This window comes from Ictidomys tridecemlineatus, chromosome 2 (genome assembly GCF_052094955.1).
Source record: "Ictidomys tridecemlineatus isolate mIctTri1 chromosome 2, mIctTri1.hap1, whole genome shotgun sequence".
In the NCBI taxonomy this organism is placed as follows: domain Eukaryota; kingdom Metazoa; phylum Chordata; class Mammalia; order Rodentia; family Sciuridae; genus Ictidomys; species Ictidomys tridecemlineatus.
In genome coordinates, this window is record NC_135478.1 from 173649839 (window position 1) to 173675736 (window position 25898).

Genomic DNA, 25898 nt, shown 5'->3' on the forward strand with positions numbered 1-25898 from the left:
CAGGGGCCATTCCTGTGTACTCTGTGTCTTGCTAGATCGATCTATAAGTCTTACCATTGGAATCAGAGCCTAGTTAGATTTATAGTGTCCCATGCTTAAATATAATTAGGTAGCCAAGGATCACCACACAATGGAGGAAAGTTCTTAATAAGAAAGAGATCAAAATAATCAAACCAAAACAACAAAATCCAGGAAAAAGTAATTCAAAGAAAATAAAGTTCCTGTAAGAAGAAGTAGAAATCATGACTAGTATGTTCAGTGAGATAAGAGAAGATATTAAATATGAATAAGAGTACTATAAAAAAGAAACATTCAGAGAGAAAAAAAGAGCTTATGGAAATACAAAATATAAGAGCCAGATTAAAAAGTAAATGGTTAGAAGAAAACATTGAAGAAAGCCCCCTCATTGCAGATCAAAAAGACAAAACGGAGGGGCAAAAGTAAAGAAATAGTTCTAAGTCTCAGAACTGAATGACACATTTCCACACACAAAACCCAACTAAGTGCCCAGAGAAACAAATATAAACAGAAGCCACCAGGCACAGGGGCACATGCCTATAATCCTGGTATCTCAGGAGGCTGAGGCAGGAGATTACAAGTTTGAAGCCAGCCTCAGCAAAAGTGAGGCACTAAGCAACCAAGTGAGACCCTGTCTCTAAATAAAATAACAAAATAGGGCTGGGGATGTGGCTCAGTGGTCGAGTGCCCTGGGGTTCAATTCCCAGCAACCCCCATCCCCGCAAAAAAAAAAAAAAAAAAAAAAAGAAGCCCACATGTGGGAATAGCCCTATGAGATTTAAAAATTCTGGTGGCAAGTTAAGATCCAAAAAGCTTCCAGCATGGAATAAAGTCTTCATAAAGATCCAGAATCAGAATGATACCAGGTTTTCTTAACTGTGACTTCAGAAGCTATAATTGATCAATGCCTTTGTGCTGATGGAAAATTATTTCCAACCTAAAATTCCATATCCAGTTAAACTATTATATGTACAGCTAGTATGAAAGAAAAATATTTTATATCATGCATTTTTTGACATGAAAAGTCTTTAAAAACTCCTTCCAGTCTCATTTTCTCAGTAAGCTATTGGGAGCATGTATCCTCCCAAAAAAGGTAGTGAAAAGAAACAGACCTGTGGAATAAGGAATCGCAGAAGGGAGATAGAGCATATCATCAAGACGGTAGAGAAGGCTAAAAAATGAGCATGGCAGTAGGCACACAGAGAAATGAGTTAGTAACAGGTCAGAGGGCTGAGAAAGAGATAAACAGCCACGATATTCAGGAGCTGGCTGGGCACTCACAGCTAAGCCCTGGTGTTCTGTTGATCCTAAACAATTTCACAGAACATCAACTTCAGACAAAGCCACTGTGTGATTATGATGGAGCAAGACAAAAACAAGACCATTTCATAATTGTGTTTGAATACAGACAAAAACATGAATGTCGTCCAAGCCACAAAACAACATACATCCCCCACTTACAGTCTTTACCAATTACAGCTTTCCTCCATCTAGTCTTTTCTCTAAGATTTGTTAAGATACTCAACCATAAAATTACTCTCATCTCCTGACAACATCCAAATTCAAGGCTAAGTCTCATTCCTTACACCATTTCCCACATCACATGATACAAGTCCAAGTGTGGCTAATACCCTCTACTCCTTTCTAATTCCCTCTGCTGAGACCTCCTACAATTCCCTATGGTATGTGTTCTCCCTTGCTGCAATGTGTGATTAAACAACTCATTTGAATATAAGAATATTCTTGTTGTCTTTTGCTAGAGGCCACTAACAAGGTTCAGGAATGATTTCTTCAAGAAAATTAAATGTGTGGACTATCAAATGTGTTTTAACACACTGAGAGGAAATTCATGCAACTGGAGAGAAGGGGCTGAACTAATAAGTACACAGGAAAATATACAAAAGAAAAAACAGGGGCTGGGGATGTGGCTCAAGTGATAGCGCACCTCCCCTGGTATGCGTGCGACCCGGGTTCAATCCTCAGCACCACATACAAACAAACATGTTGTGTCCGCCGAGAACTGAAAAATAAATATTAAAAAAAAAATTTCTCTCCTCTCTCACTCTCTCTTTAAAAAAAAAAAAAAAGAAAAAACAGGATGATTATAAATTCTTGAGTGTAAAGTTCTATAAGAAAGGGCAATTATATAATATTACATGGCTCAGGTGTGCATAGACTTTACATGTTCATAACAATGTGAACCTTAAATTCTGAACTAACTGAAATTACGACTTGAGCATACTGGGATCATGGAGTGACAAGAAATATGCACATGGTGAACAGGGATCTAAAAGAGAGCCATATCCTTCTCTTTTGCAGTGAAATGTACAAAGATCAGTTTGAAAACTCAAGTAACAGTATTATAAGCATGTCACATAGGAAATGAAGAGATAGCAAAAGGACCAACTGAAGGAACAGCACTTAATTTGAAGAGAACTTGATGAGAAGTAGGAAATACATGGAAAATCTTTCCATGCCTGGGACAGACATCACTAATTGACTACAGAGCTCCTATCTGACAAGGCAGTGCTTGGCCTCAGAATCCTTGGCAACACGGTCACTATGAGGAGCTGCCACCAAATAAATGGCGCTGATTCTTGGAGTGATACTTGTTTGCCTTGATTGGACCATATGATCTTTATGATTCCTCCCAATTCTTTCCATGACTATGTGAAAAAAGGACCTATTGAATGTTTTTCATAGGTGAGTGATATTCATCAATATTAATTTAGTAGAAAAATGGAGTATAGTTGGACACGGAAGGAATAGGACCTACAGAAAATAGCCAGTGGGCAATTGTAGTCATTCAGGTAGTGAGAGTGGGTCCTGAGAAACATTTTGAGGTTCATCAATACGGCCTGATGATGTAGTCTTCTCCACTGTAATAAAACATCCACATTCATAATCTTATCCTAACTATAAAAATTTCTTTAGCCTTTTAAAAAGTTTAAAGAAAGGAAAACAATGTTGGAATCTGGATTGCCCTGGCTAGTTGGAGGTACAGACCAACTGACCACATTTACATGATTTGATATATACATGATTTGATCTGGTCCTTAATGGACATAGTCTGCCATGGTGCCATTCTGAATCTCTCGACTGATAAAGACAGTGATGCACTCAGCCCTACCCTAAAGTGAAACCTCTAGTCTTCTAAAACTAAATGGCTAAATTACTTCCCTAGCCAGGCTGATATCTGATCCAAATAAGACATTTCTCTGGTCTTGGGCAAGAAAAAGAGATTGAAAAACACAGGGCAAAAAACTCTATACTAGGTCTGATGCATTTGAAAACTGCCTTTTCCCTGTTACTTTTCTTCTTCTTTCTCTATAGTTAGCAAAACAACTTCCCAAAATATTTTTACTTCAAAAGATGGCACTCAGTTTAAAAACCAGACAGAAGTTTGCAGCACTCACCTCTAATTGAAGCCTTTTATACATGGCTTGAGTTTGAGTAAGTGAATCTGAGGACACTTTCAAGAGCATCTCCATCTTTTTTAAATTTCGAATATCTCGCTCCTTCTCTCTTTGCTTGTGAGAAAACTCATCATGGTAGTTCTGCTTGTCGATGACATTGTTTCGTATATTGAGATCTAAGATCCCTCTATCCAGGTACAGGGAGAAAATGAGAATGATCTGTTATCAGCTGTCTTACACATTTTTCAAAATTGATCAAGACAGTATCTCAGTACATATGTACAAAACTATTCTCATGTTAGAATCATAAATATAAATAATGCTCAAAGTTACCAGGTTTGTGAACTTGTATCATTTTGAATTACAGTTTTATAAAACTCCTAACTGTAATAACAGAGTATCAGAGAGAGAAGCTCCTACTTTCTCTAAAATTTTATCTAAAAATGGTAAGTTGGGGCTGGGGATGTAGCTTAGTGGTAGAGTACTTGTCTAGCATGCATGAGGCTCTGGCTTCAATCACCAGCACTGGAAAAAAAAAAAAAAGGAAATAAAATTCTTCTAAGGAATCACATCATGAATTTGTCTCTATTAGGAAAAAAAATCAGGATTACTTCAAAAACATCATTTATTGGTTCATAAAATCTCTGAACTGTAGAGCACACACCAGTGATATAATTGTCTGGAAGTACATTTCAGAAACTTCAATGGATTTTGTCCTTAAAATTTGGTCACAGAGAATTGAGGAAAAGTATGAATAAAAGATGGAAAAGGTACTTCAAAATGCTTTATTGATAATAAATTTATATATATATATATATTTCAGTCCTAGGGATTTAACCCAGGGCCTTGTTTATGCTTGGTAAGCACTCTACCACTGAGCTGCATCCACAGTCCAATAACATTTTTAATTAATAGAAAAAACTGATTAAAATTATTTTAATGCCTGTAATCTCAGCTACTCTGGAGCCTGAGCCAGGAGAATGGCAAGTTTGAGACCAGCCCCAATAACTTCGCAATGTCCTAAATAATTTAAAAAGACCTTGTCTTAAAATAAAAAATAAAAAGGACTTGGGGTGTAGCTTAGTGGCAGAGTGCCCCTGATTCAATCCCAGTATCACACACAAATAAAAAGAAACAAAGAGTAAAAAGGCTTACTTAATCAAAATAAAACCATTTGAGAGTATGTTCTGAATCGATGCTTATATGTTGAAGAAAAAATTTAGATGACAACACACATAAATATAACTAACTTTTCACTTAGTGAAGTGGCTTCATTCTCTCTGGTTAATTCCAATAGCTTGACTAGTTGGTTATATTCTCGTTCTTTGATTTCAAGCAAGGTTCTTTTGCCTTCAACTTCCTTCATTACATCCTCCTTCTCTTCTATTACAGCACTAATTTTGTTTTCAACTTTCTTTAGGGAGTCGTTTAGCTCTCTGACTTCAAGTTCCAAGATAATATTTATCTTTTCCATTTCTCTGTAAGTGACACACACAAGAGTACCTTATTTCAAGCCCATGCTCAAAACCTGTCAAAAGAGTTAGTCATTAATTCAGTGATGTCAGAGGTGTGTCCAAGTGCTACTGAAGACAGAATTTGCCAGGCTTCTCTACTTCCTCCCAGATCCCAGATCCTGTTGTCTCCTCTACTTCTACCCACATCCTAACTAGCTTCTTGGGACTGATCTGAATTTCTCAACTTTGGTGCTGGTGAGCTTGGTTTTTGGAACCATTACTATTGCATTTCCCCCTCCTCTTTTAAAATCAGTCAGCAGATTTATCATATTATTTCTCCATAATACTTGTATCTTCAATAATCTTTATTCTTTTTGGTTCTTTGAAACCCTGAGAATTTCTTCAATGACCTCTGAATCCAAATCTGTTCTGAATGTCTGATGGTGTCATATCCTCATGAAGTGAAGAGTTACCATCATTTGGGATGCTGGCTGGATAACATAATTCTAAACCATGAAATTCTAACCAGCTTAAAAAATGCATCCCTACCTCTGTTAAAGTCAATTGAAGTTCTCCATAAAAACTATTTATAAATTGGAAACAGAATCTTGACCCATAAATAAATAAGAATGATAGCAATTTGCTGTACAACTTTCTTTTAAAGAACTTGATATATACAACCGAGACAGGGCCAAAAGCAGATACTTCTAAATGATGATACTAATTTGATATGTCCAGTGATTAGTCGTCTTGATTTAGTGTGCTCACATTACTTGGGGGAGGTTAGTCTGGGAAAGATTCAAAATAAAAGCAGTAATCTTACACTTTTCTGCGTGCCATTTTTTCAATCTCTTTTACAATCTGTACAGGAACAGTTTGATGGTAGACCACTTCATCCTAGTAAAGAAATGCAATTATGTTATATCATGTAGTCTTGGACCAGAAACAATCAAGACAAGCAAATGAGATAGAAAAAGGAACTATAATATGTAGAATTCTTACTATCACACTGATCTTATAAGATAGTATTTGTTATTGTCTTAAAGAGGGTGTCAATGAATGTGACAAAGACTTTTGGACCTCTGCTCAAATTCCCTTTATGGAGGTGCTCTTCCCTTACATGCTGCAGTGAACACCTGCCAATAGCTCACGTTAATCTCTCCATTGTGTTGCCATTGGCTGAGCAGGGTATTGGGGGTGGTGAGGTGGAGATGGGGACAGGCTGTGACCAATGACTTAAATGTCAGTAAAACAGCCCATACCCCTTGCCTGTGGGCAATAGCTGCTGCCATACAATTCAAGATGTAGGGAACTCCATGGGGTCAAGTTAAGACAAGAGTTCTTCCACTGTAGAAACCATATTTTGACCCTGAATCTTCTCCAGCTCTATCCTGCTCCCCAATCCCCTGTGGGATCCTACTGAGAGCTCTCCCTCAATTATTAAATATCTTAGGCACTGCTTTTATGGAACCCTGCCTAAGATTCATGCTAGAAGTTAAACCATTTTTCCCCACAGTCTAAATAGAGAATAAATGGCAGGAAGTTAAATTTAAGATCAGAAGTTAAGTTTATCCAATACCACTTTCCATTGTGGTCTGTGGATTCATGGAAATTTCAGGCCCAAGAGTCACATGTACATGATAGGGGTTACATTAGGGCCCTCTCCTGCCTGAGGATCACACTGGACTTTGGAACCTGCAGTCACACATAGGCATGGAGGTTGAACACATCACTGTGGCAGAACATCTTTCAGTGGAACCTTGCTCAATTCTGGGGCAAGTCCATATTTTGTGAGACTTAAACTTATACTTGGGAGTCCCTCTTCAAATAAAAGAGTAAAAACTTGCAAATAGTAAATTAAGTTCAGGCCCCTTGGAAGAGGTTCATGTAGGTGAGGGGCTTGAAGCTTATGCTTCACTGGGTTCCTGATAAATCCATCTCTGCTTAGTTTCTCTATTCCAGGCAACAGCTGGGCACATGTTGACCAATCGCTCTTAGACTCAAGGAAAAAGAGGTCAAAATACACCAGAATTGTCCTCTAAGTCAATGGGTCTCAGATCGTTATAAAAATACCTCTAAAAATAGTTATTTTTAAAGCAACTCTAGGTTATATTAATTGTTTTGAAACTTATTATCATACATTTTTCTTAAAATATGAATTTTAGTTAATTATCTCCTAAAATATAAATACAGGCCCCTTATCATTTTTATGGTAAGAGGACAAGAAGTGGATTAAATAGACAAGGATAAGATAACACAAATACACACAAGAGATTAGACATTTGGTTGCTCTTCAGGGAAGCAAAAGTGTGACACTTTTATTTTTAATATTGAAAAATATTTGATGATGTCTAAAGAGGCCTGTCTCCCAGAGCCAGGGCTTTAAAGTAAAACAATAGTATCTATCAAACACTCCAGAGTATTTTTGTGAATTCTCAGAACTTAGGTTTAGTTTGATAGGATCCTCCAAAACACACATCTGTGAGACAGTATACCTTTTTGTCAAACCTATGTAGTTAACCTTATACAAAGGTATTTTTACATCCTTGCAGGTACAGTGTTCAAATATTCCTAAACTATAAGCACCATACCTTTAGGACAACCTGGTGTTCCAGCAATTCTTCTAGTTCCTTCTGTTCCTTTACTAATTGCTTTTGCTTAAATGTCAAATCTTCCCGCAAATTTTTAATTTCTAATTTTTTCTGCATTATTTCTTTACGTAATTCTTCAGTGCTGTCTCTGAGTATTCTCATCTTCTTCTCCATTTCCTTTAAAAAGTCATGAAAATTATCAGGTTATATAGTCTGAGCAAACATTTATCTATGTAAAAATGGAATGAAACAGAATTTTATCTGTTTGATTATATTTATTTTGAAGTGCATGAATGTTTTCTTACAGAGTTAAATGTAACTTATGCTTTCTGAAGACAAGACTTATGCTTGTCTTCAACAAGGACATGACAATTATACTGCATGCTTAATTAAACATTTTATTTGAATTTTTTAAACTAATGCTTAAGTTTTTAAATGTTTCCCTTTTCTGAGTCAATTTTTATTTCATACTAAAAAAATTAATGACAATGTCCATTCTGTTTTCTAGTAGCTTTGGGATTCGACAAAATCAGCTGCAAATAATCTTTGAATATCTGGCTTATAGTTAACTGGAGTCACACATGGGAACTGAAGATGAGAGGGTTCATATTTGAGATGTCCAACTCGTTCCATTTCTTAACTGCTCCACTTTCTCATTACTATTATTTCTTTAGCTTCTATATGTTTCCCCAAAGGTCCTCTACCCCAGACTCAGAATAGATTACATTTCCCATGGCTTATTATCCAGATAATGCTTGACTTATGAGAAAAAAAGCTTTCTTATACTCAGAAATGATACATGATACTAATGTCTAAGTAGATGGGTCTGTTTAACCTGCTCTGGGATTTCTGAGTAGGTCCCTCCTTCCACTGCTGCCAGGAAAGAGTAAAATTAGTAATCTACAACCTGAAACTAAAATTCAAAATGCTTTTTCCTATAAAATCTGTATTGCAAACAGTGGTTAGATGTATTTATGTACAAGTAACAGTATTTTACTAAATGCTAAATAGGTTTTTTTGGGATAGCCATGGAATTAAATCATCAACATAATTTTAAAATATAACCATTCAGAATGCAAATGCAATATTTGATGTAGGATGATCTTTCTACTTATTATCTATGGTATAAAAAATGGTCACAAATTCCTCCTATTCCTCAGGGTGTGCATGCCTCTCTGAAATATATATTTGCAATTCTTCTATTAAAAGGAAAGGCCTATTGTTCTATATCTTGATTCCAGAATTGGCCATGTGAATTGCTTTGACTACTGAGATATTACGCAAAATGATTTAAACAGAGGCTCAAAATGTTCTTGCATGTTGGAATTTGCCCTCTCCTGAGGATGGAAACCCTTCTACTATCATGGGATCAACTAGTGACTGTGACCTTAAACCAACTAGCCTGGTACAGGGTTGACATACACAAGCCCCAAATGAGCCAGCACAGACCTGAAGAATTCAGAACTGTAGAAAATAAGAAATTATTGTTGTTTTAAGCCACTAAGTTGGGGATGGTCTGCTATGCAGGAATAGATAAGTAATACATCTTCTTTATTTAAAAATGTTATTGTAATAAATTGAGGAGTTAAGAAAGCTATGTAGGGTATAAGCTATAGCAAAAATACTGTTTTTAAGTGCTCAACATAAAACCTTCCTTTTTTTTTTTGGAAACAAAGCAGATATTGTTGAACTAAATGATAAATGATTAGATGCAAAATAGCTAAAGCCTATGATAGACACCACTCAAATTTACTCCAGAAATTTCATAGATACTCTCTTCCACACCTTCAATAGTCATGACTTTTCAGTCTTCAAATGTTTCAGGGTATGTTGTTTGTGATGAAGATTCCTATATAAAAGGATGTTTGGATCTAGCTGCATTTGACAAACTCTAAATCATCTATACTTACTCCTGGCTTAGGTATCTTCTCAAATTCCTTTAACATGAGGTCCTTTTCTTCTCTTAAACTGTCAAGAAAAAAGAAATCAAGTTAGAGAACATACAAAAGAGCAAGCTCTTTCTGTCTTTATAACTTTCTATTTTCTCTTCTCATAGTCTGTTCCCAAGTTTATCTGCAAGCACCCTGATATCTATTCTTTATGATGGGCTTACCAACTCCCCTGGGCCCATTTGAGGCACTTCCTTCTCCTCAGCACCCCTACAACACTGAGTACACACACTGAGTACACACACCCAGTGGAGAAGTCCTCTTAGCATGTTATAACTGTTAGGGAGCACAGCCTTCCCTCTAGACTCAGGCTCCTTCCAGGCAGGCTCTGGGCCTTCTTTATACTACCTGCAATGGAGGACTAGTACCTGCCTGGGTTACTGACACAGCCTCCTAACTGGCCCTCCTTGCCTGCCTCCAACCTTGCTCATGAAAGTGAATTACCACCCAGCACCATAGGGAAGCCCAGTTGGCCCTGCATACATTGTCTTTCTAGTCTTACTGCCTGCTACCCTCTATCTCTGGTCACACTGGCCTTCTTGCCAAACTTGTTCCTACCCCAAGACTTTTGCCTTTTCTGATCCTTGCAATTGGCTTGCTCTTTCCACAGATCTCTGCACAGGCCACTCCTCACTTCATGTAGAGCTTTACCTGGCATCACTTTCTTGCAGAGGCACTGGATCATCCTATCTAAAACAGCATTCTACATCACTCTTTCCTTGTCCTGCTATAATTTCTATATACTATCCATCACAACCTGAAACTACACTATGTATTTGTCAGTTTGGCCAGCAGAAAACCTAGCTCCATGAGGGCAGGGATTTTGTCCTGTTTACCACTGTATTGCCATGACTCAAAAAGCATTTTCCTGGGGCTCTGGTTGTGGCTCAGTGGTAGAGCGCTCACCTAGCACATGTGAGGCACTGGGTTCTATCCTCAGCACCACATAAAAATAAATAAATAAAATAAAGGTATTGTGTCCATCTACAACTAAAATTTTTTTTTTTAAAAAGCATTTGCATGTAGTTGGCACCCAATAAATATTCACATGAATCCATAGAATGACTGACATTAGTTTTATTCCTTGTTTTATTATTTGAAATAGCATAATTTATATGCTAAATGAGAAGGCTATGCATATGGAAATATAACTTCCCTCAGAATGACCTATTGCATCACATTGTTCTATATCCAGATTGGAGAAAAAATTGGCGTAAGTCATGGAAGGGAAGACTCCACAGTTGTTTTCAGAGGTGTGAAGAAGGGTTATTTCAAGAACTCACTTTAGTTTTGTGTGACGGAATTCCTGAGGGATAATATTAGAGGGGAACATAGTTGCAGATGTGGTTGGGTGGTGGATATCCAAGGGATTCAATGGATGTTTTAGGTGAAGGACAGATTAGGCCAGGAGGCAAGTGTAAAGGAGTATTACATGTGGGAACTTGAGAACAATCCTCTTTTATTTCCCTTCCAAACTATTAGGAACTCCGATATGAATTCACAGGAAGACCCTGTGTGCATACCTTGTACTTTTATCTCATGGGTGTTTGGTTCGTAAGAATTCTGCCTTTGACCCCTGTGACAAACACATTGCCATGACTTTGTTATGCCATTTTCCCTCCCTGGATACACAAGAAGTCTACATTGTATAGCCTTCCTTGCATTTGGATGGGGCCATGGGACTAATTCTTGGCAATGAATGGAAGTAAAGACTATTGTCTTCCCAGTCACACTGAACTGGGAAGGCCTGGGATCTAGTTGCCAAAGCTAAAAGATGGAGGGGATGTGACTTGCACTGGACTGCTGGGAGCTAGAAACAGAGTTTGGTGATTCCACTGACATTTGAAGATGTGTTACTACTAAACAGCCCAGCTGAAGTCTGACTTCTTATCCCCTCGAATTACAACTCATTATCTTCCCCTCTGAGATCTGTTTTTCTATTCTTCCTCTCAGTCCATGGCACTTGGGTCACTTTTCAAAATTATGAGTGTGAATCATTCTTGAAGCTTCTCCATGCCTTGCTCCTGTCAATTTTTTTTTTGTCTTTAGCTTTCAGAAGTTGTATTAAGATGCACTTGGAAAGTATTTCTTAAGGCTTACTCTGATTGGGTTCATCAAGCTCCGCAAATCTGTGGGTTTATGTCATCAAATTTGGGAAGTTTTCAATGGTTATTGCTTCAAATATTTATTCATCACTTCATACTTTTCTCTGCAACTGTGATAACATGAGATTTTTTGCTATTGTCTCATGCACGCCTAATGCTGTTCATTTTTATTCAGTCTCTTTTCTCTGTGTTGCTTAGAATGGATAATTTCTATTTATTTATCAAAGTTCAATAACTTCTATCATCTCCAATCTTCTATTCAGCCCGTCAATTAAGTTAAATTTTAGTTACTGTACCTTTTAGCTCTAAAATTTGCAAGGAAGTGTTCTTTATGTGTTTTGTTTTCTGAGACTATTTTTTCCACTGTTACAAAGTTGTTTGGAATTGTTTGTGGATGATATAAGCATCATAAATATTATAGGATTATTGACTGCTTATTATATTAATTAGTGTGTGTGTTGAATAAATAAGTGACTATAAGCAATGTGCCCATGATGTACTGTGAACTGCAATACTTAGATAAATTGCAGAACCCAAATAGACTTAAGTTAGTTATGTAAGAGTCTACACCCGGGATGTACACCCAGACCTTACCCAGTTATCAGCTATAAGCACAACTGAACTAGGACTTAAAAACCCCAGACTTCTGGGGAGTGATGGGACTAACAGGATCAGGACAGAAAGACTGATACTTCCATCGCTGTTGTCCCCCCTGCACTAGACTCCTCTGGCCCAGATCCAGTTCCAGCGACCCAGACTTAAGACATGTCACGGGTGAGCGTCAGGGACCCTTGGGTGTAGACTCAGGATTTAGGATGTGTGTTTGAAATGTGATGAGCATTAATAAAATAGATTTTATTGAATCTAACTGCACCTCAGACTGAGTCTATAGTAACCGCTTGTGACAGTGGAGTATGCGTATAATAGCTGTTTTAAGTTCTTTGTCACATAACTCAAACACTTTTCTCATCTCAATGATACATTCTTTTTGTCTTTTCTCATGGAAGCTGATATTTTCCTGATTATTTATATATGACAACTTTTGTATTATAGCCTGAATATTTTGAACATTCTATGAGATTCCAGATTTTACTTAAATTCTATGACAACTATTGATATTTTTGGTTTCCAGACCTAGTTAGGTTTGTGTCAAAGGGTCCAGTCAAGATTATGGGGGTTCTCATTTTAATTTCAGTTCAGTTTTCAGCACCTTTGCAGTACTATTCAGATTTTTCCTTTATGTGTGCCACCCTGGACAGGTTTGGGATGTGGGAAATGAACTCCCTTAGTTCAGTCCTCAAAGACTTCAGTAAGCTGTTTAGGGTCAGATACACAAATGCTCAGCTTGAGGGTGAGCCCAGAAGTTCATGAACACATGAATGAGTTCACATGTACAAGCTCTTCTTCCTCTGAGATCCCTTCAGTACTTCCTAGAGACTTGGATCTTTTGATCTTCTTTCTTTTTAACCTTCAGCCAGAAAAATGGAGACTTAGTTGCCCTGTGCTACTTTGGCAACTGAACTTATATCTGGAGATAAGCAGTGGGATGATAGAGAGAAAATTAAAAAATAAGCAAAGGGAATCTTCCTATTCTTTGGGGAATCGTAGCTCTAAAATAGTGAAGTTTGCCTCTCCTTAGAATGTTGGCTCCTGTGGTCTTCCACTGCAAGTGGCCTCTGTCATTGCTGCCTCAGTGTTGCTTGGGAGCTGAAGAGTGAGAGAATGTAGGGGAGAAAAAACCAAAATCGGGGTCTGCATTCTGAGTTCCTTTCATGATCTTTGAACCAGAACTAGTTTTTTCTGGGGTTCTGTCTGCCCAGGTCAATGTCCACTTCTGGATTTTAGCTGTAACATTCAGGCTAAGAGATATCAGAGGGGAAAAATGGCAAACTCACCACCACTTCAGGATCATTTCCCTCAATATACCTGCTGTTATTTACTTTTCAGAGGAAAATGTATGCTACATGTGTTCCACCCAGTTTCATAGTTATGTTTAGTAGAAGAGACTGGACACAGTGGAATTATTCTACAGTTCCTAGAGCCAGAACCCATTTGAAGGCCACTCTGGGAGAAGGTATAGAAAGAGGGCTGAGGACTGATTTCTGGGATTCCAGAATTTACATACACAGAAGATGAGGAGAAACTAGTTTAAAAAAAAAAAAGCAAACTATTCTAAAACTATTCTGATTTCCATTCCTATATGCAAGGAGTTCACTTGCAACTCCTTTCTAGCAATAAGTAAAATGCCAAGTGAACTGAGAAATATATCCATAAGAAAACGAGGTCACAGGGTAAACCACCGCCACTAAAATTGGAGGGATAAATAGATGAATACAGAGAATCACAAGTGTTGATAGAAAAATCTAAATTGTAACTGAGGCATTGCTGGAGGCTCAGTGTGGATGTCTGAGAGTCAAAACCTCCAGGGGGCAGAGTTTGTGAGCTTTGACTCATGAGCTTGACCTGATCCTCAGGGTGAATATAGGATAAAATCCCCTAGGCCTGTCCTCAGGAGAGACTAACCATTGAGGTTTTATTAGAGCTTCACTCACCTGGGAAAAATAAAATTACTGACTAGTTGGCTCTAGTAGTCCACATGGAAGACTGTAAGGAGGGCCTTAGGCCTAGCCTAAGCAACTCCATTTTAAAACTCCAGTTTGAAACCTGTGGTCTGATCAGGCCCACCTACCTAATGGAGCCCGCCAGTATGGCCCTCAGGCACAAACAAGTCACTTCTCCCCACCTTGACAAACCCAGAGTGAAGTCTCTGGCATGCTGTCCTCACTGATAAGGGGGAAAGGTGAGAAAATCAGGATGGGGACCACCAGACCAGATGTTTTAACACCAAGGTAAATGACATAACTGAGAGACCCGGTTGCAGCTGATAGGGATTGAAAGGGGGGTCAAAAGCCCCCAAATTTGTTATAAGTAATGGAGCAAATGAACATTCAGCCAGCCGACACTGATGCACACGAGCCTGAAAGCCTGACGGGGACCTGAACTAACATCCCAACTTTCCTCATCTGCCTGATCCTCTGTGTTGTTCTCGCTGCTCTCAAACTCTACAGCAGCCTCTTGACTCTGGTGAGAAAAGGACTTCTCCCTATGACCACCTCCTCAGCCACTGCTCCACCCCAGAAGAAGCCTGCCTTGGTTCCTGACCTGATCACCATGGTCTGAGTGTACATCTGATGGACTTAAAGCCTAAGGCTTGAGACTTTAGATCTGGCACTTGAGCTTAGCACACAGAGAGAATGTCTGTCATTAGCCTATCATGATTAGGTGTATTTGCAGTGCTTAGAATTAATCTGGAATTGTTTGCTGTGAATTAATTAATCTAGAATTATTTGCTGTGAATTGATTATGTCTATTGCAGTGCCTAGCATTAAGGATTGTCATTTTCTTGATTAAAAACTCATAGAGTGAAATTGTATTGAGTGATTTAAGTGAATAAAGCATTGACAAAGGCAGAAGCATGTGAGCATTCTTTATTTCTCCCCTCGATTGCATAAGTCACACATTTTGCCATCGAGACGATGATAAGAACTAGATCCCAGCTAGAACCCACTCTAGCCATCCTCTCTCAGGAGCTTGGGGTGGGTGGAAAAAGCAGTCAAGCAGTTTGGAGTCCAGAGGCACAGGCTCACTAAAAGACTGAAACCCACACTCAGGACTATAGAGTGCCTCCCTGGACCACACCTCATCACCACAGCAGCCCTAATTACAGCAGTGCTTTCTACACCGTGTATTATGTCTTGCTATCAAGACAAAACTGCAGAGCATAGTAAATGGCAAAAAGCCCCATTTGAAGAGACAGAGCAAGCATTAGAACAAGGTATGGCAAGGATGTTTGAATTTATCAGACTAGGAACTTAAAACAATTATGTTATATGTTAGAAATGCAGCAAGCAAGAATATGGGCAGCATAAGCAGAGAGATGGAAATTCTAAGAAAAAATAAAGAAATGCTAGGTGGATGCCTCTGGATAGAATATTAGTAGAATGGACACAGGTAAATAAAGAATCTCCATTCTTGAAGTTATTTCAATAGAAACCTTCAAAACTGAAAAGCAAAGAGAAAAACAAATAAAACCACCCCAGAATATCCAAGAACTTTGGGACAGTTACAAAAGGCAAAACATGCACATATTTCCAGACAGAAAGAGAAAAAAGCAAAATAAATATTTGAAGCAATAATAACTTCCTTCACATTAACGTCAGACAGCAAATTATAGATCTAGGAAGCTCAAAGTATACCAAGCAAGATAAATGCTCAAAAAAGTTACACCTAGGACTATCATATATAAATTACAGAAAATAAGAGAAAAAAATGCTGAAAGACGTTAGGGGAAAAACATCATATTTACAGACGAGCAAAGAAAAGAACTATATCTGACTTTTTCTCAGAAACCATGCAAAAAAAAAAAAGAAAAGACACCAGAGTGAAATATTTAGTGTTGGCAGGAAAAATCGATGTGAAATTACTCTTCAAAAGTTAGGGAGAAATAAAGGCTCTTCAGTCACAAAAAAATAGAAAGAATTTGTTGCCATTGGACCTGCCTTTCAAGAAATGTTCAAAGAAGCTCATTAGTGGGAAAATGTTGTAGATTAAAAACTTGGATCTATATACAGGAAGAGCATCAGAGAGTAAGTTTAGACAAAACAAAAACAATTTTCTCATTATCGATTGATATAATTTGTTCAAAATTATAATACCAACTGTATTCAATGATGTATGCTTATAAAAATAAGCATGAATTTATTATGCTTATATATAGGAAATAATGATGACACAAAGGATAAGAGTGAAGAGTTAGATTATTATAAGGTATTTGAAGTGATGTAGAATAATGGAAAGCAATCTTGGGTAATTGTAAATGTATATTCCAAACTCAAGGCCAACCACTAAAAAAAGAAGTACAGTGGATATTGCTAAGGAAGGGTAAAAGGGGATCGTGTAAAATTCTCAAAGCCCCAAAGGCAGACAAAAAAGTGGATGGCAAATAGAAGAAACAAAGGATAAGGATGACAAATAGAATACAGAGACAAATATGGTAAATGTTGATGCAAATACATCAATAATCATGGTAAATATCAATTAAAAGACTACAAGTTGGAAGAAAGAAAGCTCAAATAAAACGTTGTCTGTATGAGATTCATTTTAAATACATATGTGTGTATATGTATATAATTAAATGGATGGATAAAGATATACTATCTTAATCAAAAGAAAACAGGAGTCCCTGTACAGGTTGAGCATTCCAAATTTGAAAATCTAATAATCTAAAATGTTCTTAAATTGGAAATTTTCTAAGTGCTGATATGATATTCAGAATTTCTGATTCCAAACTTTTGGATTAGGGAGCTCAATCAGTAAAGTCTATGCAAATATTCTAAAATCCAAAAATCTCTGAACTCTAAAACACATCTGGTTCTAAGCACTTAGAAAAAGGGATACTCACTTGTATTAATTCCAGACAGAGCAGAGTACAGAGCAAGGAAAGTGAGTAGGGCTAAGGAGGGTCATCTCACAAGAACACAGAAGTAAATTATTCAAGAGAACATAATGATCCCTTACAGGCATCTGCTCTATCAACAGAGGGCAAAAATACAAAAGGCCTAAATGATGAACTATAGAAATAGAAGAATCTATAATTGTAGTGGGTGACTTCAACAGTTCTCTACCAGAAACAGACAAATGTAGAAGACAGAAGGTTAGCAAGGACATAATTAAATTAAACATCATCTATCACTAAGACATAACTCCCATTCGTAAAAAGAAATGCCAGACTTTTTTCTGAAAGCCAATCATCACTACAAGTTGAGATTAACAAAAGAAACAAACTATCAGGAAGTACAGACAGTAAATGGGAAAATGTGCTTTCTTTCACTCAATAAGAATAATAAAAAAGAGATCACTTATGTTTTATTTTTATTTTAACTCTTAGGCATAGGTGGCATAATGCCAAAATGAGATTTTAGAAATTGCTTCAAATAGAGTTAGCCTGAATGTTCTAAACAAAATAAATATTAGTGGGTTGGATATGATCACTTGTTTATTTTTTTCTTCCAATAACCACATTTTGAATTCATTTTCGTCCACTGGACTTCCTGATGAGGTCTAAGAGTAATAATTTCCATTTTTCTTGTTATTCTGCATTCAATGACTAACTATTAAGTGCCAAAAACGTCTTAAGGTTTTCTATACCTGATTAACACAAACTTTAAAATATAGAACAGCTATAAAATAAAAGTTGGGAATGCATGGAGAATTAGGTCTGCTGGTTTTACCAAGGATCCACTGGTTATATCCACTAGTCAGTATATGTGGGAACAGGGAGCTAAAGCATGTGCACGCACACTGGCTTTCATTTTTATAAAATTCCGTTTATAATAATGTAGATTAAAGATAGGGCCACAATATATTTCATACTGAATTTAATATAAGTTAACTTTCCAGGTCAAAAACTGAAACTGAAATTTCAGAGCTGATGATATTTAATTTAACACCTTTCCTTTTAGAGTTTGAAAAATTGGTGATATTTTAATTCCCATATATTGATCCTACACTTAGGCATGTTGCCACCAGGGGGTGGTAATGTGCTGCTATCTTTTGGTTAAAAAGGCAACCTGATTGCCTTTGATTTTCAAAATGGTGACATGAAGCTATCCCATAAGATAGGACTTGTAGTCTTTAAATAAAATGGTCTTCACGAGTTCAAAGCCAGCCTCATCAACTTAGCAAGGCCCTAATAAGCTTAGTGAAACCTTGTATCTAAATAAAATATTTTTTAAAAGGGGCTGAAGATGTGGCTCAGTGGTTAAGCATCCTGGATTCAATCCCTGGTATGAATAAAAGAATGAATGAATTAATTAATAAGTAAATAAAGTTGTCTTTTCTTTAAACAAATATATATGGCTAATTCTTATAGAACATTTTAAGCTAATTAAATTTCTATTATGCAATTTTCTTTTTATTAAGAGATACTGACTTCTATTTCCTTTAAAAGATAAGTATTTTTATAAGGAGAGAAAGATCATAATCCTACCCCTATCACACCATGGATGGTCATTTTAATTTTCTCCATTTTTAAATAAGATTATATTAAATGTGTATGCATAGTTAAATCCAGTTTTGCTTAACAGTTATTATTTTCTCAAGTTGCTAAATAGACTTCATAATTAATGATTTAATAGCTATTTTCAAGGTTTTCTAGGGCATACATACTATAATAAAACAATCCTAAATATAATTTATCACATATTTAACCTACTACATTCCAGGCATTTTACATATATCATTTCTAACCTTCACAACCTTGCTAAGCAATTTTTATCTTCATCATATAAATGAAGAAACTGAAAAGTTAAGCATTTTCCCAGGTAGTCAAGGCTAGACTGACATTCAAATTGACTCTAGAGTCAGTACCTCTGGACTAATTATTTAAATATTCATGTTTCCTAGAACTCAGATTACTTTCAATTTCTCACTTTTATAAAAAATGATGTAGTAAATATCTTTATCTAATTTTCCTTTTTCTCCTTTGATTTTCATTTTTGCAAGGCATTACTGGAACAAGACTTTTTTTTTTTTTTTTTTTTTTTTTTTTTGGTGGTGCTGGGATTGTACCCAGGGCCTTGTGCGTGTTATGTAAGTACTCTACCAAATAATCTATATCCCCAACCCCAACAAAATATTTTTGGATGTACTTCTTGGTATATATTAATTAATTCCTAACCTTTTAAACTCACATTAAAATTTAAATATAAAAATTTTCAGCTTTCTGGACCAAGGGGTGCTTCAATATCAAAGCTCCTTAGGATTTACTTGCTTCCTGCAGTAAAATAGTCTTAATTGAAGCTATGTCATTGAAGGTTTTTGGATTTTAGGGTCTGTGAGTATAGAAGCAATGCGGGGAGCCTAATAGATTGTCATGGGTGAGAGAAATCCTTTACTATAAGGAGTAGAATCAGCATGAATGGGTAGAAGATGCAAGGAGGAAGGTTTCTGAACCAACCTAATAACCATCTCAGGGTAGAAGCTTTCCAGAATTGGAACTGGTCACTGAGAGAGGCTGAGCAATCTTGGTTCCCAAAAGTGTTTAAGTGCAGACTGATTACTAAAAGAAGATTCAGGTGATCCTAACATGTAACTGCAGCTGAGTACCATTTTGGGGGATTAACCATTCTCAAATTCTAATTTGAATCAGAATCATGTAGGATTTAGAGAAAATTCAACTGTCACGCTGGGGTGGAGGTGTGGGCAGAATTCAGAATCCTTAGTTTTAGGGATGAATCTACTTTTAAAATGAGTATCTCAAGTGCTTTTCTTTCTGTTATTTGAGGATTATACTCTGAAAAACTTATTTTAAACTTAAGACATTAGTTGCTACAAGGGGAGCAAGAAAAAAAGTTAAAAGTAAAAGGTTAGAAGATAAAAAAAAAAATACAGCTGCAACAGATTTTATGACTTCCCCTGAGAACCTGCCTGCATGCCCCTGTCATGTTCTCTAGAATTCCAGATGCACTGCTAAAATCATCCTTCCATTTCTTTCTTACATGATTTGTTTGCTTCTTAGTTTCTACTTTGCTGTCATTATTGGACCAAGAATGAAAAATAACTAATTAACCCTGTGAGCAACAGCAGGGACTATGAGAACCAACTATGGGAGAGTGAACAGTCACGAAGGTCGGGATTATATCAGGACAGCCCTTCGTGTGTGTGTGCTTGCATGTGAGGCCTGAGCAGCCTCACTCTCTATGTCCACACTGTGACAACAGCACTGACTGACCATGGCCTTCTTTCCCCAGCTGAGACTTGTCAGAATATGTCATATTTAGGGGCTGGGGTTGTGGCTCAGTGGTAGCATACTCGCCTAGCATGCATGAGGCACTGGGTTTGATCCCCAGCATCACATAAAAATAAAGACAATAAATTCCATCAACAACTAAAAAAAAATTTAAAAATACGTCAGATTTAGTATGAGGGCCATGATGTATTTGCTGTTAACGTTTTAGGAATTACTAGGAATCAGGGAAATCCCCAAAGTCAAGGCGAGGAAAATGTTGAAGAGACTATTGAAAAACCTTTTCACAGGAAATGTAAGGGAGTTAGCTCAAACTAAAGCATCATATGTCACAAATTAAAACCTATTTAAATAATCTAAGTAAATGATAAAGTAACTAGACACATTCTTTCCTATGTAACCTATGTATTCTATTTATCAAGAGGTTGTTAATGAAAGGAATCCAAAAACTATGACTATGGTAGCATAATTATGAACCAACCAGGTAATTATACTGACCATCAGTATTTATTAAAGGGCTTATCGTGAAAACAGTAGAAAATCGATTGAGTTATAAATTCTTTTTCAAGAGTATCTGAACAAGATGTTGTTCTTAGTAGCTGCCAATGATTCAGAAGTTCCTAAAGGGGCTGGGGTGAAGGGGTGCTAGTTATTTGGGCTTCTATTATTTAGAAAGTGAAAAACATGAGAGTTTATTGTACTGGCCTGACAAATGTCATCTGTATATTTGGATGAATAGTTTTCTCTCACTGGCTGTTTTTTTTTAAATCTAGGGATGGAAATATCTACTTTTTTTCCAGGGGGAGGGTGTTGAGTGACTTATCATGTCATATTAAGCATGTTAAGCCAATGAAAACACATGGCCTGTAACTCTTGCCTGGTATTTCCTTTGGTATCATTTTTGTGTGTGTGTGAAAGCTTGTTAATTCTTGAGCTGATATTTGAAAATGCAAGGGAGTTGGCTCAAACTAAAGCATCATATGTCACAAATTAAAAAGAATCCACACTACGCATTTCTGTAAATGTGCATTTTGGACATTTTGGATGTTCTTGTTCACAGTAAATTACCATTCACCATCCCCTCCCTATCTCAAGTAGTTCAGTGAACAATCTGCCCATCTATACCTAAAAGGCAAGAATTCTTTCTTTCCTTCTTGGCAGGAATACTTGGAAATTTTAAACAATTTAAATATCAACTGCCTTATGTTCTTCTTACCCTTTCACGAAATGTCAAACATTCATATTTTCAATACTAATGAACAACCACCAATTGTTTTAATTTCATTATTTTCTCAGCTGAAAGAGTGCTTACAGAGCACAGAAATAGCTTTCTTTTTATAGATCTCAGTGGTGAGTTTAAAACAAGTTTAGACTGAAAGAAAAAATACTGATTTTTTCCCCCTCTGAGTAGAATTCTCTCGATTAAACTGGCCTTCATTATCTACCCATTGTTGAAAAATAAGATCCCAGGAGAAGATCTCCAAACCTAGGGCTTGTGAGGGTTTTAACAAGCCATTTGCTGGTCTCCAGGCAGGACTGAATTCTATTTGTACTGACAGCAATTCTACCTGTTCTTAAAAATAGCTAGCTCTGCCACCTTAAATGGTAACAAATTCTAGGAGAGATGGTTCAGCTTTCTGGCTAGTATCCAGGCACAGCACAAGGTGCACCATGGCTCAAAACCAGAACTGCCATAATTTTGAAATTCAACTTAAATGGTGGCTCTTCCACCCACTGGCTACTCCACGGGAGGAGTGTTAAGAGATTTTGGAAATAACATTTGCTCTTCTAGTGACGGATTTCATTTTTAGTTCATAAAATGACATTCTCTAGATTGGGATAAGTAAAGGGATGTAACAAAAGGGATGTAACATTCCTCCTCGGCCCTAAGGAACAGTTTCAGATGGGGAGATGAAGGTTGAATCCTTGGGCCCTGTTGCTTGCTGTATTAGGACAGAGTGAGCCAAGTGGGCTCAGCTCACACAGGCTTGTTTGGAAAGAACGTGTGGGGAAAAGTGCTCCTATAGGAAAAGTGATCTGGGCACCCACACTTCTGGGGATAAGAATGAGGTGTCATAGTCAGGGTAAGGAGAGAAAAGAGTGTGCCAAGTGCTTGTTCTATGGAGTGTAGTTTTTGGCTATAGCTTCCAGAGCTATGGATCTCCTGACATACATTAAAAAAAAAAAAAAACACCATAAAACAGGATCTCCATCACCTGAGTCATTTTTCCTTGACGTCAGTTGTGTACCCCTTTTGTTCAGAGACTGCTCACTCCAAGGGAGCAAGGAAAGAACTGAGCTTGCAATTGTCAACATATGGTAGGTACCTCTCTTTGTACCTAAAATTACTTTCTAATTTTTCTTATTTCTATGCAAACAGCTTTGCTCTTATCTGTTTTCAGTACGCTTGAGGGAACTGAGCACTTACCTGTTTAGTCTGTACTGATTATGGTACTCTCTTTCCTTCACTGCGTTATATTCATTTTGATACTTGAGCAGCTGTTCTCTCATCTTGGAGACCTCAGTGGAGAATGCGTCTGGGAAACTATCAGCTTGCTGCAGGTGAAATTGCTGCTGTTGTATTTGCTCAGTAAAATTTTTGGCATTCTGTAGCAGCTGGACCTCTGACTCTTGGGTGCTGGGTTCCAGGAAGACAGATTTGCACAATGAGAAAGGTACACCCTCCATACCCTTGTTTGCTCCTGTGGGAGGCATGAAGCTGCTCCCATTCTTGGGTTCAGTTCACCTCAGTATTATTTGGGGGCCAAATACTGCACTCCATGCTCAGGTGAATAAGGCTCAGCTGCTGACCTCAAGTTGCTGACCACGCAGCAGAGGGAATTGGTAACTGGAATGCCTGCTGACAAGTCCTACCACTGATGTCTAGATCCAGACAATGTGAGGTTGACAGAGAAAAGACTAAATTCAATGGGATTATGCACATTTCCTCTGACTTTGAAGAATGCCAAGACTTCCAAGGAAGTGGGGAAATGAGGGCAGTCCCTTGAACTGCCCCAGAAATCTGGCTTTCTTGAGTTCTCCTTACTTGATTATAGAAAGATCTTTGCCCTCTTAGGAAGAAACAAACTTGTAATGGCACTTTACAAGGAAACTAGGAAGAAAAATTCCCCTGTAAAGATAGGAACATAAATTATGGATTTTTAAAATCTTAACCCTGAAGCCTGTACAAAACCATACTTGAACACCACAGAAAAGGAGATTCTATTACTCCAATTATATTCTATGCCCTAGGCCCAATTTGGAAAGAGTGGACATAGAGGCAGGTCTGGATGGATATATAAATTGTACATGGTCAAATCCACAGAACCTTCTAGAACATACCAGTTTTATCATCAAACATGACTTATCTTTCTGAGAAACCCTCACATTAGCTACCCAACCTTTGGTGTAAGGTCTGACCATTTCCTGTTTAGTCAGTATTCTCTTTGGGTGTGTGTTCTCCACCATCTTCAGGTTTTAGCTCATTTGCAGAGTGCCCCATAATTTTATCAAGGCTGTCTCAGCTCAAGTTATCAGCTCCACCCATTTCCCAGGCTTTAATATGTCAAGTGCCCAATGGCATCCAGCAAAAATGTTTGCTATTAGCAGAATATGTTCCAGGCACTGTGTTGAGTGCTAAATAATAACTGACTACAGCTATGGTGAAAACACATATATAAATTCTACTAATTAAATTTAGACTTTTTTTTTCTTGGTTCTGGGGATCAAACCCAGGACTCACACATACAAGGAGAGCATTCTACTACATAGTTACTAGGGTTATTCTCTTATAATTCAATTTTCTTGCATGCTCATATACTCTGTGAATCTAAAGTTATCTGCTCTTAATAAGACATACTTCAATTACTAGACTACAAAATATTGGATTGGGCCATAGTGTATGTTTTCCCACAGAGAAGAGGAGGACAATGTGGTGGTTGGGTTCTAGTCAGAATGGAAATCTCAATTCATCCATAAATTCTTAAATATATTTCAGCAGAAATATATTTCTGTGTCTGTAGAGAATTTAACAACTTTTATAATGTGGTGTTTATGGAAAACTCAATCAGTTTCAACACCTCCAGCCTACACCTGCCTGCTGCAATCCTAGCACAAAAGCAGAGAGTGTATGTCTTCCTGCCTTTAAAGGCCCTTCAAGCAGTGGACATAGGATAGAGTGGTTGGTGTTTACAACACAGAGAGGAAACTTTCGGGTCAAGAGGAGGTAAAATGTGGGTAGCAGAAGGGAAGTAACTATTTTGTAACATGACCTGGAAGCAGGAAGAAATAACACCATAGCCTTGCTCCTACATTGATATATGTCACTAGAGCCCAGGGATCTGAGTTTTGGGGCAGCGACCATTTGAGGAAGTTAAATCATTAAACCCTACAAGCTCCCCTGGGCTCCAAATAAGAGCTATCCAGAGCACAAAAACTCCGCAATATCCTTGTATCTTCAAAAAGGCTTGGAGGGATGCCTTGACATCTGAAGAATCTTCTACCAGTAAAGTAGTTGAGGTACATTGAAGAAGATGTCTCCAGATTTTTTACCTACAGCCTCCCAATTCCCGAGTCTTAAGAACAATTTACTGGCAGGCAGTGCCAATTCTAGGGGAATGGATTCTCCATGAGGTGCTGGGGAGGAGGAGCCAAGGCTGGGGGCATTAGTATGGACTGGGGTATAAGTGAAGTTCGCACTGGGATGTAGGCCTGCTCTTCTCCCAGCCATTCACTCTTCCCTCTGCTTCCACCCTCAAAGTACCCTACAGACACAAGACCCGGGCATGTTAAGAACAATCTCCATATTGGTTGGGGATTGGCAGAAGAGGATGACTGGGGACTGGTGGGATGGAGCTTTTGATGAATATATCATACAAGGCTCTGAGGCAGGAGGTGAGGAAAGGAAGGAGGTGGCTTATGAGTGTTAAGAAACAGCAGCAGATTTGTCCCTCTCCTTGTTTCTCTACTCCCCTACCCCCTTGATTCCCAGTACCTAATAGCAGGTACTTGGAAAAGCTACTGAATCATCATTCTATGGAAGCTTCTTCTGGCCTGCTGCTGACCTGGTCTTGGCTAAGGTGAGTAGCCTGGCATAGGAAGAAGAAGTGAGAAGTAAAGACAGGCATCTTGGCAGATGTAGGCTGGGGTCGTCATAGAATCTATACCTCTGGGTGGTGAGGAGAGGTGGGCAGGAGTCCTACAGGATGCCACCAAAATCCCCTTGTCTCAAGCTTCAGTATCACCAGCAAGCACTTGCATACCTCTATCTCCAGCTATAAAAGCTTGCTTGACTTCTCTAAGGTCAAGCTAGAAGTTCCAGGAACGAATCTCCTGGGAACAATCCTTTAATCAATGAGGGATAAAAAAAACTGGTAGTAAATATTCCAGTTTTGTTATCCCTCAGTGGCAGATTCTGAGGTGCATTCTTCATAGTCACTCAGAATGTCCTCTGTGAGACTACACCCCAGTTGCCCACAGTGTAAAACCCACAGAATGACCCACCCCAACTAAACTCCTTTCCCAGTCTCACTTCCCCACTCTCCTATGATGCTTTTTTGA

General features: G+C 37.8%; 2 protein-coding genes across 7 annotated transcripts in view; one reads left to right on the forward strand and one right to left on the reverse strand.

The window, feature by feature from the left end:
- The window catches only part of Gsap (gamma-secretase activating protein), a 152891-nt gene that overhangs the window by 114275 nt on the left and 12718 nt on the right, over positions 1-25898 (forward strand). For 2 of the 6 annotated variants that reach the window (XR_013435157.1, XM_078040184.1), the window contains exon 31: positions 14602-15006. The exons of 3 other annotated variants lie outside the window; for them this stretch is intronic. Coding sequence is in view for 2 of the 3 variants with exons in the window: in XM_078040184.1 (XP_077896310.1) it covers positions 14602-14612 (11 nt within the window). In the remaining variant the exon portion in view is untranslated. Of the gene's footprint in view, positions 1-2337; positions 13111-14601; positions 15007-25898 lie in introns of those variants that run through there. One more of the 6 variants, XM_078040181.1, reaches the window with a different exon arrangement.
- Ccdc146 (coiled-coil domain containing 146) overlaps positions 1-25898 on the reverse strand; it is a 131790-nt gene that overhangs the window by 18423 nt on the left and 87469 nt on the right. The window contains exons 4-9 of the mRNA XM_021722447.3: positions 22768-22977; positions 9390-9447; positions 7480-7656; positions 5712-5785; positions 4685-4912; positions 3435-3621 (exon numbers count right to left, since the gene is read on the reverse strand). Of these exons, the coding sequence (XP_021578122.2) occupies positions 3435-3621; positions 4685-4912; positions 5712-5785; positions 7480-7656; positions 9390-9447; positions 22768-22977 (934 nt within the window). The remainder of the gene's footprint in view (positions 1-3434; positions 3622-4684; positions 4913-5711; positions 5786-7479; positions 7657-9389; positions 9448-22767; positions 22978-25898) is intronic.